This window comes from Ischnura elegans, chromosome 5 (genome assembly GCF_921293095.1).
Source record: "Ischnura elegans chromosome 5, ioIscEleg1.1, whole genome shotgun sequence".
In the NCBI taxonomy this organism is placed as follows: Eukaryota; Metazoa; Arthropoda; class Insecta; order Odonata; family Coenagrionidae; genus Ischnura; species Ischnura elegans.
The window spans coordinates 114,005,776-114,023,640 of record NC_060250.1 but is presented as its reverse complement, the minus strand read 5'-3'; the positions used below and the strand labels follow the sequence as shown (position 1 = coordinate 114,023,640).

Below are 17,865 nucleotides of genomic sequence, written 5' to 3'. Positions count from 1 at the left end.
GTATCTATTACGTATGATCCGTTTGAATCGTTGTAAGTCACCAACGTTTCAGCGAACGACTCGTCCATCTTCATCAGTGAAACGTCGGTGTTTTATAATGATTTATATCGATGGAAATCCGGAGAAGACGTTTCGCAAACATAAGCGAATTTGTCTGGTGTTTCTTACCAGGTCAAAGAGTGCAAAACAAGGAACATATATAACCTGCAATCGCTCATATAGAGACGTTGGTACCTCTATGATCTGGCTGAAGATTTTAACTCGGTAAAAAAATATTTTTCCATTGAAATTGTATTCAGTTCTTAAAATATTTAATTAGCACCAGCTGAAGCCATGAAAACTTCAATGCATTTGCCTCCTGATGAAATCATTTTCAGTACATTGCAGAAAGAAATTTTAAGTATTATTATCAAATACCACTGATTGAAAAAAACTATTCTTAGATACAAGATTGAGGTAGATAAGGTAAGCGATGTGCTGTCGAAGAATTTCGTAACAAATGAATTCTTTCACACAAATTTATATAATAACAACTATAGATAACCTATACCCTATAAAACTGAGCTCCACTCAAAACAATCTCAGCATTACGTCTATTCCAATCCTTCACATGCCTCTGGTTGCCACAAGTTAGTACTAAATCGAAGATGGCCCAAAGAAAAGATCTAACTTCTTACCCGAAATTGAAAAATTCACACGCCCACTGCTTGATTCTGGGAGAGATCCATCCTCACCTAAGAAAGCAAACTTAGGGAAACACTGCTTGAACGAGGTTACATTTTTCGGCCAATAGAAAGTCATTGTGGAAGTTGAAAAAAAATGGAAAATTACACGAAAATTGACAACATTTTTCACACGAAGGGTGGGAGACAATTCCGATGACACCCACTGTCACCCTACTCTTTTCACTGGTAGGAGGAGTTATGCAGCGCAGGTGCTCATGATTGTGACGACGCTGATCACTCTTCTGTCGGCCGGGGTTGGGCACTTCCCCTTCGCCGGCCAACGCCCGAATCCAAACCCAGAGAGCTGCGGTGGCGACCGCCAGACAGCCTCCAGTTCCCTGCCCCTCTTTTTATTTTGGGCACCGCTATGACGCACACCTGCTTCCTTCTGGCAAGCACGGGGGTCGCCATAGGTCGCGGACGGGAGAGCGCCTCCTTGCCGGCTGGTGATTCGAACGCGCCCGCTCATTTGGTAGGATTTAATATACTCTCCACGAAGTTAGACAGTCTCTAATATAGTAGGTAGAGCATTTTTTTCTGAATTAATAAGTACCATCAACAAGTACAAGCTATCCACGAAAGGTGCAAACTGTATAAGCCTCTCCAAAATTGACGCTCGACAAGGGAAAAATTCAATGCGGACAGCGATCTCGTGCGATATAATTTGCGTAATCGCATAATAGAATAAACCTGTAAACACTAGGATTCACAGTCACTGGTATGAAATCTCTTAAAGCTTATATTATATATAATCTCCATCATAACCTTGTAATATAGGTAGTGATATCACACACAATTGCGAGCTAGAAAAAATTGATGTATACCCTAGCTGCTGTACTTCGGGATGGATTAGATACTTCAGATAGAAGCGCGAAATCAATATGACTATATGAAAAATATGCCAGATTACTATTTGGAAGAAATAATTATTAGTTTTTTTCCTTCAATTATTCGCTGGGGTTCATTAAAATCGGTTCGTCGCAGGCTAATTCTTTATTTAGCCACCTATGTTGGACCACATCCACGTCAGGCATCCATAATTTAAAATGTGAGGTGGAAACACCCATGTGAACCTCTTGCAACGGCAAAAGACGAGGCCAGTCGTGAACAGCGATACCCCTAGAGCCATTTATCGAACAATAATGCTTTGAGAGTACTCCACCACCAGGGGTTTGAACCCTGATCATAAAGGAAAAAATAATAAACTAACTCCCTATGACAAAGGTTATCGACCACACTGTTCCAGACTCAAAATCGTGCCTCGATTGTTTTCCCCCACCATCCATTGTCGCAAATATTCCGCAGTCACCTTTGTGTCGTCGTCTTGTCGATCCTACCGGCGACCCAGAAGGGCCTCTACCACTTCCGCCGTTATATCGGCGAGCACTTGGAAGGGCATAACCGCTATACGCTTTCGTTCCACTAGGGTAAGAGAGGAAACATGAAGGAAACATGGAGCGATAAAAACAATCGAACCAACGTGATTGTTTCTCTCCGAGCCAAGGTACTGGTACAACGGACGTATGAGGTGAAGTGCTGACAATGTTCGACTTTTACCATATCAACTGTCGTTAACAAAGGATATTTTCGATACAATGCATGCTACTAAGGACTGCCTGGCCAGCACACCACCCTGGGAAACTCACTGGGGAGTAAAGAAATTACGCTGAGTAATAGCACTTCTAATGCGATCACTGAGGTAATGGTGTTTCGTATTGTATCGGCACGATAAATTTTGATTAGGTATTCATTACGTATGATTCTTTTGAAGGAATATTTTTCATTCATCCAGCCGTGAATACCACAGAAATGTACGTACATACACTGACTTTGAGTTACCTGTTGTCTTTTATTTACGGATTATTATTGCCCGTTACCAATGGTTGAAAATTTGATCAGGATTTGAAATATATTATATTGGACAATTAATACACCTAAGTGAGATCGCATCATTAACATTAGCAACATATAGACCAATGAAAGACATGACTTTTTGCATTAAAAAACTCATTCCACTCCATGCAGTATAAGAGTTGGTCATCAGGGGTGCCATAGATAAGTGTTTGTGATGATTCAACTCAACTGACACCAGAGACCATTTCTCTCGAAGTTATCGAACTGAAGTAGTGGTGAGAAAGTAATCTTCGATTTTTGATTGATATAAAAGATTTAAAAAAAAAACGAGGGTAAGAAGTTTTTCTCTCGCATTGGATGTGGGGAGGAAGTGCGCTGAGAGTCTTCGCACGGTATTTTTTTGTCTTTTCCTGTTCTCCCGAAGATATCACGAGGGCAGTAAACTTTTCGATCGTCGTCAATAAAGGCATCACTCCATGTTCGCGGGCACATAAACACGTACAAGCCGGCCTTATATGGTCCCTGTTCGCGTTTTCGGGTGGGGTGCGGTAAATACCACTGTAGTTTACAAGGACCATCATCACATACGTTTGCTTAAAAATCTAGGCGGTTGGAATGAATAGTCCCGGTGCTTAACTATTCTATAACTTTGAAACATCCCCAAAGGTCGCGGAAAAGATGGGAAGAGCAAAAAAACAACGTGGCAACTCTCTCTACGTCAATATTTACGTAACACACAACGACCATTCGCAAGAGAGTCTGGTAGGGGCTAAGTTTCTACCGATATTGAGTGCTTAGTTTGTACCCTTCGTTGCGATGAAAACAAGCATCCAACGTATGTACACATATCTGCTGGTGATGGAGCTCACACCAAGCATGAACCGATCTTTGACGTTCCTCTGACCTCACCATATATTGCTCTTTTAGAAACTCTTTTTAAGGTGGGAGTCTTTGGATAAGGTAAACACAGTATTGAATTCCTAGTTACTAAACACTATCCACCGCTTAATTTATTTTTTATGCCACTTAGGCCCAACGATGATATTGTCAGGCAGTGCTCCTTGCTAGTACACAGCAAACTTTCCTTGATTGCAATATTAATAAAGTTGAGGTTATAACACGATTTGAACAGTCACTGGGCGCACATTTTGTTGCTAAATATAACGTTTTGTCTTATTCTCGCCACTTTTTTCGCTCTAAATTACGCGTAAACAACCGCAGTGCTTTCATCATAATAATTTATTTACTATCATTCTTACAACATCACGCCTATGAACACCATTGTAATCATACAATAATTATTCTTCTGCCCTGAATTCAGCATATCAAGGGAAGCACTTCATTTATATACCGGAAACAAACGCGCTGAGGAGCACAGAGGTGTTACAACCTATGGTCGCGAAAACAATACTGTGCTATTGTTCGAAACCCTCGGCGGTCGCAGCGTAGTGATGCAATTTGGAGGAAATTTACGATGCACTTGTCTGGGTGATGAAATATTGAGCAAATAACATTTTTCAATTCCCGATCACTTTTTATGTGCTTTCGTTAACTTTCATAGTCACATTATACACTGAATCAGTCAGGAGGATAACTTCCCTTGCATTCGCATTAGGCATTATGATATCCAAATCATATAAAAATCATCCAAAATTTCCAATGGAGATGGACATAATACGTGAGAAACAGCAGAATGAGGGGTGTATTTCTCATACTTGAACACTCAGAGAACCCTTGTCACTTACAATTAGTATAATTAGAGGAACCTAAGGATAATTAAATAAGAGGCAAAAGTCGTTCCTGTAAAGCTGATGGCCGTGATGCATCAAAAGTACGATGACACTCGCAAAAATGGTGTGCACCTAAGGTCTATGGGGAGAGTAAATGTTAAGGAAAGTAATTCAATGCGTACCGATCCCAATGCTGCATGTCCTCCCCTCATGATGTCGCGGCCCTTGAGAGGGTCCACAGGCTGCGGTGTTTGAATCGTCTTCGCTTCTTTGCGGTCACGGGTTCGGGATGAAACCAAAGGCTCAGGGGCCTTCAATTTCCCTTGGATTTCGCAGTTCCGTAGGGAAGGCACTTAAAATATCCCCTTTAAACGGGGAAGATTCTTTTTATACTCCTTTAACAAGAAAGGGTAGTTCACCAGGAAAAAAATTGGTGATTGAGACTGGTGCAAGAATGTTTCGCACTCACTGTTCAACAAAAAATCTCTCGAAACATTCCACGTAACACACTTAAAAAGTGGATTCTTCTGCGTTGGTTCGGACGGAAGGAGAATTCGCTTCACGCGTCCGATCTCCACGGTACACAGACACTGACTGGCTGGCTGGCTGGGCTGGCTTCTTGCCGTACCGGACGGAAGGCGGTGCGTGTTGATGGTATGGGAGGGGAGGTGGGGTTGGTTGTAGGGGAGGTGAAGCCACGGAGGGGAAGGAGGACCGGGAGGGGTAGACAGGAAGGGAAAGTAGGGGAAGTTGTGGATGGTTGTGGGGGCGTAAGGGGAGGGGAAGTTGTCTTTTCCGTGGCTGGAGTAAGGGAGGGGGAGGGGGTGTAAAGTCGGCCTTGACGGCTGTGAGACCGTCTTGCTATCGCCGGTGGATCCGCTGGCTGCCGGGGTGGGAAAGCAAGCGGTTGCCCTCGAGGGAGGAGCTGCCCTCTGGCTCCCATGACCCTTGGGAGCGTGTTTTGACTTGCGTGGACCAAGATGAGGCATCTCCGGGATTGTTTAGATTTTTATTATGATCACTGGTTGGAAGCACTGCATTATTATCCAGTTACCCCGAAAACAGCTCAAACTTTGGCTTTTTACGATGGGGAATGCTCTATAATTCACTACAGAAACGATATTGAACAATCACACCCATGTGATTGTTCACTATTGTTGGTGTCATTCAATTCAATTCAATCTCAAATACCTATTCTTCTCTTGACCTCTTTGCCTCCCATACCAATTTTAATAACCAATTGTAAAGACTATCTTTTTGACACCCAGCTTTTATATGTTTAGGATATCTTGAAAATGGGAGTTATTTATGAGATTATTCTTAATTTTTTTAAAGTAAATGATCCAACAAGTAAATAAATTTCAATTTCAATAAATTTATTTATTTAAGCGTTGAATCATTTACTTCAATGATTCATTAAATTTCAATATCAATCATAATTCAATAAATTTATTTATACGTTGGATCATTTGCTTCAAAATAAATTTGCTTTTTTATTTCCATTACCCCATAAAGAGCACATTTACGGTCTTTACAAGGGGAATTTACAATTGACAATGAAGGACATTCACACACGCCCATGGATAAGGGTAACTTACCCTGGCGGGTCTCGAACCCGCGACCTTCGGTTTGGCCGGCGAAGACTTTACCCCGCCGTCACCGAGGCGCAATAGGGTTGTTCACCAATTTTTTTTTACTGTCTTAAATGAAAGTACACACCGAGGGGATACCGGCGACAGTTTCAGCGCTTTTCTAATCAAAAATTTAATCCAAAAAGGCTAGGCGAAAAGTGTGGAATCCGAGGGCCGGCTCAAACGCTCCGAGAGCGCACGAAGGTTGCCGAAGGCATGCTGACGTCACACACAGCGAACTTCTCGCGGAAGCCGTCAACCAGGTCGAAAAACCTGTGATCCTGCGTCAGAGAAGAAACAACGAGGGTGAAAATGGAGGAAATTAGGAAGAAGGCGTATATATATATTGCTTTCTACCGCTTTGTAATTCTACCACAATAAGAAATCCGGGAAAACGTTTTATTACTGTGCCTCTTAATTCTCGTGTGCGAAGGAAATGGTTAACTGCAGCAATGCGAGATGACCAAAAATATCAACGGCAAGACATCTTATTATTGCTGTGAAGATTCTTTTAATGTTAGTGTTAAATTTATACTAGATGCCAGCATCACAACGTCAGTTAACGTGATATTGTTTTACTTGCGGTCTTCCCAAATAAGTCGAACGGACGAAAACAATTTTAATTTAAGTTATTTGAATGGAAATAATTTACGAAAGATTAAGAACAATGTTATGCTACTATTCAATGATCACCGAAGTTAATTGATGCTAACATAGTCTTAGATTTTTAATACACCAAAGATTGACACACAGTAACCAAACATAATGTTTATTGATGAAATATTCTCGAGCACATTCTCAGCCGAGAGTTTTGGAGTTGGTGAAAACAGTAATATAACTGACTTAATAATGAAGCTACCCCTAGAGGTACTTAGGAATACCTAATGATCCAATGTACGTCATTGATTTGCCCTCTGGAATATTTAAGATTGCCACTAGAGACATTTTCATCACCATCATCAAAATTCAATTAAATGACAGCTTGGAGAGATTAGGAGACCAATTACAAATCAGTAAGACAAGAGTTTTTCTACTATCCACGCAACTTTACCTCTTATTTCACATTGCTTAAAAAATTTAATATTCTTTCCGAAGCATAACAAACTTGATCTACCATTGTCTTTTAAGCCAATTACAGCAATGTACAGTATATAATTGAATGTTTTGAAATTCAAATTCAAAAGCCCTCTGATCCAATAAATCAAGCTTTGACATGGAGTGAGTATAATAATATAAAAATGTAATGCTATCAAATATTTAGTACCTTGTGAACCAAATGAATTTGTAAATTTTGTTCCTCTGGGTTCTGGGTATGGCGGAAGAATAAGTGACAAAAATTATTTTTCCTGTGGTTTCTTCTGATTTTGTGCTCAGGACAAACTCTCCCTTTCATAGTGTATATATTATTCTCTTTTAAGTTGGATATAGCAAACTGCTGAATCGCCGTATTCTTTTCTGGCAGCGCTGAAATAGTTATCAACCCTTAGACCCATAGCACACGCCGATTTTGGACGGCCGTCAACATTCCAATGGTGAACAATGGAAGGGTATGGGAGCTTGCACACTGACCGACCGCGCACCGGCACCGGTAAAAAGTCGGTTAGCTACCGGCCAATGCCACTGCGGATCCCCTGCGCCAGCTCAACAACCAAGCAACTTATCTTTTGACCTGTGAAAATCCAGCGTGTGTGCAAGCAGCGCTTCACCGGTAAAATATCGGCCGATATTTTACCGGCCGTCCAAAATCGGTGCGTGTGCAAGGGGCCTTACAGTAACATTCACAATAATAAATATAATTCGCCATTCCATATCATGATTCAGACAAATCTGTGACGAACAAAAGTGATTATTTTATGATAATAGTTTCCTTATGTCACCTAAGTTTTTATAGGCTATAAATTATCAAAAGCCTTTAAAACTAAAAAACGAGCATTGCGTGACAGGGATTTGTGTTATAATATGAAATGTACCCCTCGAGAACCATTTCAGCGTTTACTAGGGGATAATTCGAATAAAAATGGAAGCCAGGGCTGAGTAAATCGTAACAAAATTAAATATTTGATGGAAAATATACTCATCAGTACGATTAACATATTTAACAGTGGTATCATAATTAATATGCATTGACTCCTAACTTGCCTGCTTGACTCCTTGAATTTCCGGAGCGCTAAAAATGTCATTAATGCGTATTTAGATTTTTTTCTTGTCTTGACCTCTTCTTATTCATGATGAAAAATGAGCATCAGAGCACTCATATTAGGCACCGTATAGAATTAGCCCTCACAAAACCACAATCCGAAGGCATTTCTCACCACGGCATCCACAAATTCAAGCACGGCACGGATAACGGCGTTCACCGAAAGCGTGCAGTCAGCGAAGTAGCTGTGTGTGACGTCACAGCCATTCGAGCCTGACTTCCCGCCGAAACTGGCCGTTTCAAAGGCGCACAAATTTCAACGGAGCACCAAATAAAATGTAATGCACCTATTGCAGAAAATTTTTCACCAATGTGAATTGTTAGCCAAAACTCACCGTTAGCATCTACTTAAATGGGTAATTTCGTTTGAGGTTAACACCCCTATTCTCTATCGTTTGCTTTTTGTTGCATTGAAATTGATTTCCTCGTTTAGACGGTAGAGCTCCCCAAAATCGGGTGTCTTGCTTACAGACTAGTTAATAGAAGGAGAAAAATTCTTCCTGCATCCCCCTTCACTTTGACCCCTCCCTTCCACTTGTCCCTCAGCCTCCTTCCAGGCGATGCCTCCGAGGGTGGCACCCACATCCACCCTTGGAGCCAGATGCACAAACCAACGACATGCTCCCGTCTTCTTGAGTGGGGAAAGGAATCTTTTCACACACACTTGCGACACGCGTCTGGTCCACCACACCCTCGTCTCCTCGAGGATGGATATATGTTCACGCGCCCGCATGGGCTCGAAGCACGCCATCACGCGTGCCTCACGCGCACCTGCCTTTTCCCCTCCCTCTCGCGTCTTCTTAGGGAGAGAATTTGCCTTCTGAATCTACAGAGCTTTCCAGCTCTAAGATTGGAAAAGGATGTGTAAATTTACTCGTTTATGATAGTGCTATCCTGGTTATTAAAATGTTTTGATCTTTTTCATTTACATTGAGTCCGCTTATTTCTTTGGTATCCGGAAACTCATTCTATACGAACATTAGATAATTATGAAAAATTTGAATATAATTTTCAGCTTGGTGTTTGGAATAAGCGGAAATAAATGAGTGCATTGAAAACGCCACAAGAATTGTTGACTAATAATTATTGATCCAATGTGTTCCCACTATGATAAAACTCTCAATCAGTCCTGCTGTAGGGAAATTTTATTTCCTAATGTGTGTTTGACGTTTATTTGACCAGGGCAGTGGAGGCTTATTGATTGGCACCGCATACTTAAATAATCAAATATATTACATGCGTTATGGACAACACGAAATCAGATAGCTAGACTTCCCAACGATACATGTCGATATTATTTTCTTCTAAGCAATTTCGTTGGATCTTCACTATCAAGAGGTACGGGGATGATGCGAATTTTCAAGAGGAAATAATTTATTGTGTACGACTCAGGAATTTACTGCCAGTGTTTTACTCTGAAGTCCTTGCATAAACACTATCACTTTTAGGTAGTGAGCAGCATTGGAAACTTCATTTAGATAATTTCCAATAGTTCCTGCGATCAGCAGAATCCTTCTGCCAATTTCTATGAAAAATAAAAGAAGCTCCACTTCCTGTTGGGTGCATAACATTCATAGATGGGGATGATTGAAGCTCATTGATAGGGCAGTTGCGATGGCTTTCCCCACGCACTGGATTTGCATTCTGGAGCGGAAGTTGTGAATGGATGTATGCCCTGTCGTTCGGTAAGGGGGTGGAGACATTCTCCCGACTTCTCTCGTTCTCGTTCGTGATGCATCCCCTTATGACTTGCGTTTACTCGGTTGTATTGAGAACTTCCTGCTCAGAGAGCTTGCGGTATCGAATTAGGTTTAAAAAAAACACCTCTTGCCTTGATTCGAATTGATTGGAGTCACGGGAGGAGAGGGATGTGAACAAGCATGTTTTTGTGGTAGGAAGTACATCGTTTTGCTCTCCGATAAACGCGCATCACCGCTAGATTTTCCCACCAACCAAATGGATCCCTTCTGCGTGGAAAGTCATCCGGGGAGATGATCCAAGAAATCTTCTCATCGGTGGTTATACAGGGAGAGAAATCAGCACTGCCTTCATCCTGTCGTGAATGGCTAATCCTTGGATTACGAAACCGTTACGTATGCTTCCGTAAAATTGATACTGGCTCAGAAGTGGCTGATTTTTAGTCGACCATTGGTCGAATATTTTAATTTTCTATTTCAAATCAATAATTTTCTGTTATGCAGAAAAAATTTTCACGCAAAAAATTGAGTTTAGATTGTAGTTTCCACTCATTGTTTTATATTTTTCGTCAATGGGCATCTTTTAGGGGGCGTTTTTTTATTATGTGAATGTGTTTCTGATGAATAGAGCCTGCATTAATTATATTCCTAAAAGAGTAATACTCGGCTCTAATCGTTTATACGGAACATTCTGGCATCTAAAACAGTACTTTGAGGTTTTAAAAATTTATTTCTCAATTTATCTTGCTATAAAAAGAAAAAAATGAAATCGTCACCATGTTCAAGAATTCTACTTGCGTCAGGCTTGGTAATAGATAAAAAAATGATGTTACGGGACTGGCCGATAAAGAGAAATTTTTTATGATGAAGGCAGTTTATTATATAAATAAATTTAAGAGGCTACTGATGTCATATGCTAGCACATATCTGCTAAAAATGATAAAATCGAACTGTTAATTACTCTCCATCACCAGTAGATCGCGCTGTCTGCTGGAAAATCTACATGTATTTATGCAATACCTTGCAATCCTCGTCTTGGATGCTTGGTAGGTGGTGAATAATCCGCAGTATAACTAAGTACGCTTTATACTCATGACAGAGTCATCAAAGTATGTGTGTAGTGTGTATAATAAAAGAAAGTAAGGTTCGTGCGGGTTGTGTGGGCTCCCGCCAAGCATGCATACCCCCTTCCATCACGAAACTGTTATAAAAGTTTACTTACAAATAATGCGAAAAACTTCCGACGGTTAGTAATTGAAAGAAGGCTACCTATGCAAGGCTAGAATGAAACAAGAGGTTTATCGCGGAGAGCAACAGGTAAAACTACTCAAACATGGTAAAAGGTGAAACAAAATACTGGAAAAATTCAATGAGAATACAAATAAAAATGCAGCTTAGCACCTCCTTAGCGGGCTTTCATAAATTGCGTTAGGTGATTTTGGTGATTTTTGGACCCCTCTTCTCCAATAGTGAGATATCGTGAGATTTGGCTCGACCCCTTACCCTCTCCCAATAATCTCACGTGAGATTGCTAAAAATGCGTATTTTCAGCGTAAATACGTTAATTATGCTTCATTGCGTTAGAGTTATTGAAAAATAATTTTTCTAAATATTTTTCTTTAAGATTAGTCAAGACTAGTATTGTTTAAGATCACTAAGATCGCAATTTTACACTGATTCTTGCGGAAAAAATTACGTGATAGTTGCCAGGACCCCCTCCCCCTCGACCACGTGAGATTGGGTGAGAATCGTCATGACCTCCTTCCCCCTAAACGCCTCACATAATCAAGAGATGCTACCTAACTGGTGACTACCGCGAACTCACCTTTTAGCTCATCCAAAAATTGCCTCGAAATAGCTTTCACTTCGGAAATAAAAAGAACGGCGGATCTGAATCGAGACAAAGACCGTGAAAACACGACGGGACGAGTCGATATTATTCCATTCCAACCCTTTGACTCAACCTTTTGAGGGAGGACGAGGTAAGGCAAGGCTGGTGTAGTGTCAGCGACCCTGGCAAGGACGAACGGCAGAGAAGGAGAATGTCGAGGACGCGGAGAAAATGAGATGGGAGGGGAGGAAGGGGGTGGCGGGAGGGGGTTGAGGGGTGGAAGAGGGTTGCTGTTCGTGTGGGGTGTTGAGAGGTGGAGGGTCCGAAGAAAGTGGATGTGATGCACAGCAGTTGACTTCCTTATTGAGGCAGAGAAGTTTGCTGAGGCGGCATTCCTCAAGAAAACGGCAAGGCTGTTGGATGCTGACAGGAGTTTGGTAGGTAAGATGCGGTAAGGAGGGATGGGGAATTATTTACTGAAGGGGTAATCGCAGGGAGAAAAAGAGGTCGGATCTGGTCCGTATGTTGGAAAACATTGACGTCGTTATATAAATCATGAGGAAGTTGATGGCGTATTTTGGTCTCTCTTACGGCCGTTTTACACGGGGCACGTACTTGCACAATCTGACGCGTGTACGAAGGCGCAGTCAAAATTGCGTCGTGTAAGGCGGTGAATTGCTAGAACACATGCGAGAATGCGTGGATGTGAGATGGCAAAATAGCCCCTGTTCTAATTTTGTTCATGCATTCGCGCAATCTCACGCCATTATAAAAATTAATGCAGTTCTAACCTGCGCAATTCCGTGCCCCGTGTAAAACGGTCTTTAGGTACCTCTAATTTGATCTGGACTTTAACACGACGGTTTCAGCATTTTGACGGCCTCGGTGGCGGCGGGGTGAAGTCCTCGCCTGCCAAATCGATGGTCGCGGCTTCGATTCCCGCCTGAGGAAGCTGCCCCTGGGGTTTGGGTGTTTGTGATGGTCGAACATATACATAGTACCCTGCGAGGCACCTCAAGGGGGTTTGCTAGGGGGCATTGTAAGTTGTTGTTCGTTAGATTTCCCCACTGTAAAGACTTTGAATTGGATGTTTTATGGGCAGTGAAGATGCAAAAATAATATGAAATAAATTTGTTGGACTTGCCTTAAACCCTATGACTTTTTAGACGAAGCTTTCCACTCAATACGCTTATAATATAATCTTTTCACACATACCTATTTCTCCTCTTCAACATCCTTCTTTACCAGTTCGATATATTTTGATCGCGGTCTTCCTTTTCAAGTTTAGCCTTCTACTTGTCCCTCGACGATTGTCATCATCAGGCCATCTGGTCTCAAGATATGGCCGATTTGGTTCTTTTCAAGGTTTTCACTAGGCTTTTTTTATCTCCTACTTTTCTCAGGACTTCCTCATTACTAACTCGGTCGATCCATTTGATCCTCGTCATTCTTCTGTATCACCACATTTGAAAAGCCTCTTTCCTTCTCCATTGCAGTCATTACACATGCCTCACTTGGGTAGAGAAGCAGGCATCCAAATGTAAGTTCTGATAAATTGTTTCCTTACTCCTATGTTTAAATTTCTCTCTGTAATTGGATATTTCTTTTGGTGAAATGCTTTTTTTGCCTGGACTATTCTGCTGTCAATTTCTTTCTAGTTGACCATGCCTCAAGATATGGCCGATCAGGTTGTTTCGTATTGTTATCAATGTTTTCAAGAGGCTTCTCTTCTCTCTTACTCTTCATAGTAGTTTCTCTAATTGCTGTCGCTGACTCGTGCTTCCCTCTATTTTATGATGGCATTCATACATTTTAAGAGGGAAAGGATGCCTGCGGTTTGGCTCTCGTGTGAAGGGGCAAGGGGTTGATGAGGGTGTATAGAGGTCGCTGATGCGAGGACTTCGGGAGTTGATGGGATTTCTGTGGGGGCAGGTGCGCTCAAGGGACGTGGATCCACTCAGCTCTATGGAGGGTGGAGACTCCACACTATTTCGAGAAGTTCTATCCCCACTCTTTTCTCTGTTATTTTTTCCTCCTTCCCTTCTTCGCCTTCTTCCATGTCTCGTCCCGAGCTGCTGCTCCCCTTTTTTATCTTGCTTCCAAAGTGGTTATGAATCTCCCCTCCTCAGAAAGCCTTTCTGGGCTACCCCTCTGACTACCGCACGTCAGTGTGGGCGTTCTTCTTATGACAGTTTCTCCTTCTCTCTCTGCCTCGTTCTATCCTTATTTGGAAGGATGGGATTTTTCTCTTATCTTGTCCTACGCTTCCTTCTCCCGCTACGATGCATGTAGCAAATCGATTCTCCTTCGCAGTATCTTAAATTCTGTTATACATTTCAGTTATTACAAAAGTAGCCTCATCAACGGATCATCTCCAGATTTGCGATGTCACATACGAGTGAATCTAGTGAAGTCAAGGTGAAATGATATGTATACACAGAGGCGGATTTAGGGAGGGATTACAGGGGTTATGCTCCCCAAAATTTTATAACTTAAAAAAAAACTATTAATAGTTGAATAGTTTTTGTATCTTTGTGAAGGGAGTGTATATGCATATAGCCAAAGTCCCAAGCTTGAGAGAAGTTTCAGTTGTATTTATCAAAGAGCGCCGCAATTCCTACTGTCAAAACGCCCCTCTCTTCAGCGGGTTATTCCATACTCCCCGGACCCAGGTCATGGCACCATCCAAATTTGATCCTGAATTCGCCCCTGTATATATGCGGCTTTGTGTAGTGGAAATATGTAATATACATGTTAGAATAAGTAAAAGTGAACGCACGGGTAACTTTTCCACGGTATTAAGCTCCTCAAGTCTGTCGACGTGTCGGCCTTTTAAGTCCTCTCATCTGTGTCAGTTAAAAGGAGCTATAGTCTATTCACTTTATGCCTGCGGGTGAGCTTTCGTGGGAGCCCGGACACTCTCGGATGGCTTCGCTGATATGGGATGGGTAGTACCGAGACAGAGAGAGAGAGAGAGAGAGGAGGAGCGAACTGAACGTTGCCAAATGTACATAGCCGCCCTACTTAGTCACTGAAAACGTGTGAGTCATAGGTAGCCACAGGTATTTTGGCCCCGGCGCCAAGACAATATACCTACTCACTTGGAAGGCATTGGGGATAATCCTTTCTCAGAAGCCCATGGCATTTTCGGCTACCGCGCTGAATGAGGCACCGTTGGTGGAAGGCATACTAAGTCACACGCAAGGAGGTCGCGTGAGGTTTGGCAACACTGCTCCAATAGCAGATTTACGATGTTCACTCGGCGAAGGTCCGAGAGCGACTCACTGAGGCCACGCCTATTGTTTGCTGATTGGCAAAGGCAAAGTCACATGTCGATAAAATTTACCTCCCCTCATCTCAACTTGCTTTGGCCACACCAGCTCACCCACAGAGATAAAATGAACAGAGTATAGCTATCTAAGGGGTAACTCTCAGCATACCTGCATTCCGGTAACATAACTTAGCTGGTCATGCTTTCAGTGTCTGGTACCACTATCAATATCAATCATAACCTTGATGATGCAACAAGATAATAAAACAATGTTCAGTCATGTTATTTAATATTTATATGCATTTTTACTATTTTGATGGAGCTTCAATTATACTTCCTTGGAGTAAAAATTTTGGTGTACTTAGCATATTTACCAGCAAATTCATGTAAAATATTTACATGTGCAAATTTTTTCACTCATGAAATCACACCTTTATTATAATTTAATTTATTTTCAAAGTCACGTGAAAAACTTAATTCTAGAGCAAGAATAAGAATGTGCATTTCTTTTTCTTTCTAGTGATCAATGTTTCAACTTATTGTAACCATTATCACTAAATTTAAATGAGCAAAATAAAAAAGGTCTGCAGGCATAAAAAACGAACTTTACATGTATTTCTTATGGAAATGATTAAGGGCCTATTCCAGGGCCTTATGGGCCCTTGCGGAATAATGAAAAATAGTTTACAACATATTCTCAGTCCTACTGAAGAGACACAAAAAGTTTCATACGAATTGTTCCAGCCGTTTTGGAGAAATTTGGCTACAAAAAACTGTGACACGAGAATTTTATGTATTAGAAAGATTACATGTATTTTTATACTTATTTCGTTCCTAGTTACAAGCAGTTACCGTGGCACGACAAGTCACATTGCATATAAATATTGCCAAGTGTAAGAAGTATTTTGAATGTAAGAGTTGCAATAGGGTAGTTTCCTTCATCAAGAAAACTAAAGTCATAGATTGCGATTCGTTACCCACCAGTAGTGTATTCATAATATACAAGTTATTTGGTTTTAGAAATACCGGTTTAGACAAATGGCAAGGGTCAATTTTATCCTCATATGAAAAAGGCCAGATTGGCGCCCATGCGATGCCACTCCACGTAACGTCACAGGGATCTAGTTTCTATACAAGTAGATAGGAGTTTTACATCGTCTGAGGTTACCAATGCATGCATGGGGCACAGAGCTTAGGGAAACATGTCTTAATAATCACCCATTAAAACTGGCTAAGGTCGGAAAGTTTTCCTCGTTTGATAAGGTATTAATAATCCTTATTTAAGGCAAGCGCTACCAGCTAGCAGGGTACTCTGCTACCTGCAAGCTTCCTGCGTCGTTTCAGCGCTCAGAGCCTCGCCCCAAGGTCACCTCACTTGCGGCAGCGGGAAGCAGAACGACGTCACGCGGAGTTTTTCCCGGCATTCATACTTACCCGTCACGTTTTCGCGCGCTTGAAAATTTTCACTTTTCATTTAATTGCGAAAAATAGATATCGTCATTTAAAAATCTAAAAGCGTGAAATACATACTCCAGGAGTAATAATCTTTCGATTTAGGCAATAAAAAATAATAGGAAACCACCATATTCAAGGGAGATAATGAAGTCATGCTTCTCCGGTATTGTTTTACGTTTATTTTGCTCATCCACTGGCGCATGAATGCCTAAGGGCTCAGGGCGTCGCTTGATCGCTTTTGAATGACGGATGGCGTTCATTTCCTCAGCTGGGGAATCGTGGTTGCTTTTAGATTCCACCATGGCATTTTGATTGACGGTGGATTGCACTGGATTATGACCCGATGAAGAGAATCTCAATTATGGCCCTGAAGAAAGGATCTCAATGCCGTAAAACTAATGTACCTACCTATCTAAATCATATGAAACAACGTCACGTCGAACCTTATTATTTTAAATGAAAATTTATACTTCTGTGCCGATGAGAGCCGATTGTATTCGTATTTTTGTAAGTATGAAAAAAATCAGTATGATGAGCTAGCAATAACTACTTCAGTTGCTCTTACACGGTATGTTTTTGGGAAACCAAGTTTTTAATCATCTGGTGGCATTGAATTGCGAAGTAATGAAATGAAGATTTGTTTTTGTTATTGATTGTTGATTGGCTGGAATAATATATATTGCACTTCTTGATAATGTCCGCTTTGTAATTTACTGAATTGGGAATGGCGTAGTACGCAAGAGCTAATATTATACGGAATAGTATTTTTATGAACGATTTACCCAGCCAGGTCCCTATGTACTTCCTCGGTCAAAGGGTAATTTCTGATATTATGGAAAAATTAGATGAAAGTCTTCGAAAATAGATTAATCGCTACAATTCAATAATATAAATAGAGGATGGCATCTCTTATATTTAAGGACGATGGTTTATTGACGTTTTTTTCGTTATTGATGCAGTGACAAGTTTGTGATAAAAATACGGAATAACTTCATTTGGAAGTAAATAAGTGTATTAATCGAGGCAGATATAAGTTTTGCTTTGAATGAATAATAATAAATAATGAATAAATCACCCATTTTCACAGTTAAGGACAACCTCCCCGGAGAACGATGATGATTCGACTTCACTATGAAATGGTTACGTCAGTTTAATTCCTTCTTTTTGGAAATAATTACTGCAAATCAGCGTGATTCCTCTTTGATCATTACTTTAATGCCATAATTAGTTGAAGGGCACTCTTATATTCGGCTCGGTTCATGAGTTAACCTAGGGGTTGATATTTAAAACCTTTTTGAAGCGTGGCTATATCTCAAATTGTTGTTTTATTCTCTGAATTGGAGGAATCTCTTGATTAGGCTGATACTAATAGCTTATTCGTTTTTTTGAGAGTGAAAAAAATCGTATTTTCTCCGAAAAGCATCAGTTTCAAGCTGAGGGATGAGATACTAATATCTGACGCTAAGGGCTTGAA

At 41.1% G+C, this 17,865-nt stretch overlaps 1 protein-coding gene across 2 annotated transcripts in view; it reads right to left on the bottom strand.

Moving 5' to 3' along the window:
* LOC124159431 (TNF receptor-associated factor 4) overlaps positions 1 to 17,865 on the bottom strand; it is a 736,683-nt gene that overhangs the window by 69,613 nt on the left and 649,205 nt on the right. The window contains exon 1 of one of the 2 annotated variants that reach the window (XM_046535239.1): positions 4,492 to 4,908. The exons of the other annotated variant lie outside the window; for it this stretch is intronic. Within the exon in view, the coding sequence (XP_046391195.1) occupies positions 4,492 to 4,521 (30 nt within the window). The 5' untranslated portion in view covers positions 4,522 to 4,908. Of the gene's footprint in view, positions 1 to 4,491; positions 4,909 to 17,865 lie in introns of those variants that run through there. 2 annotated transcript variants of the gene reach the window in all.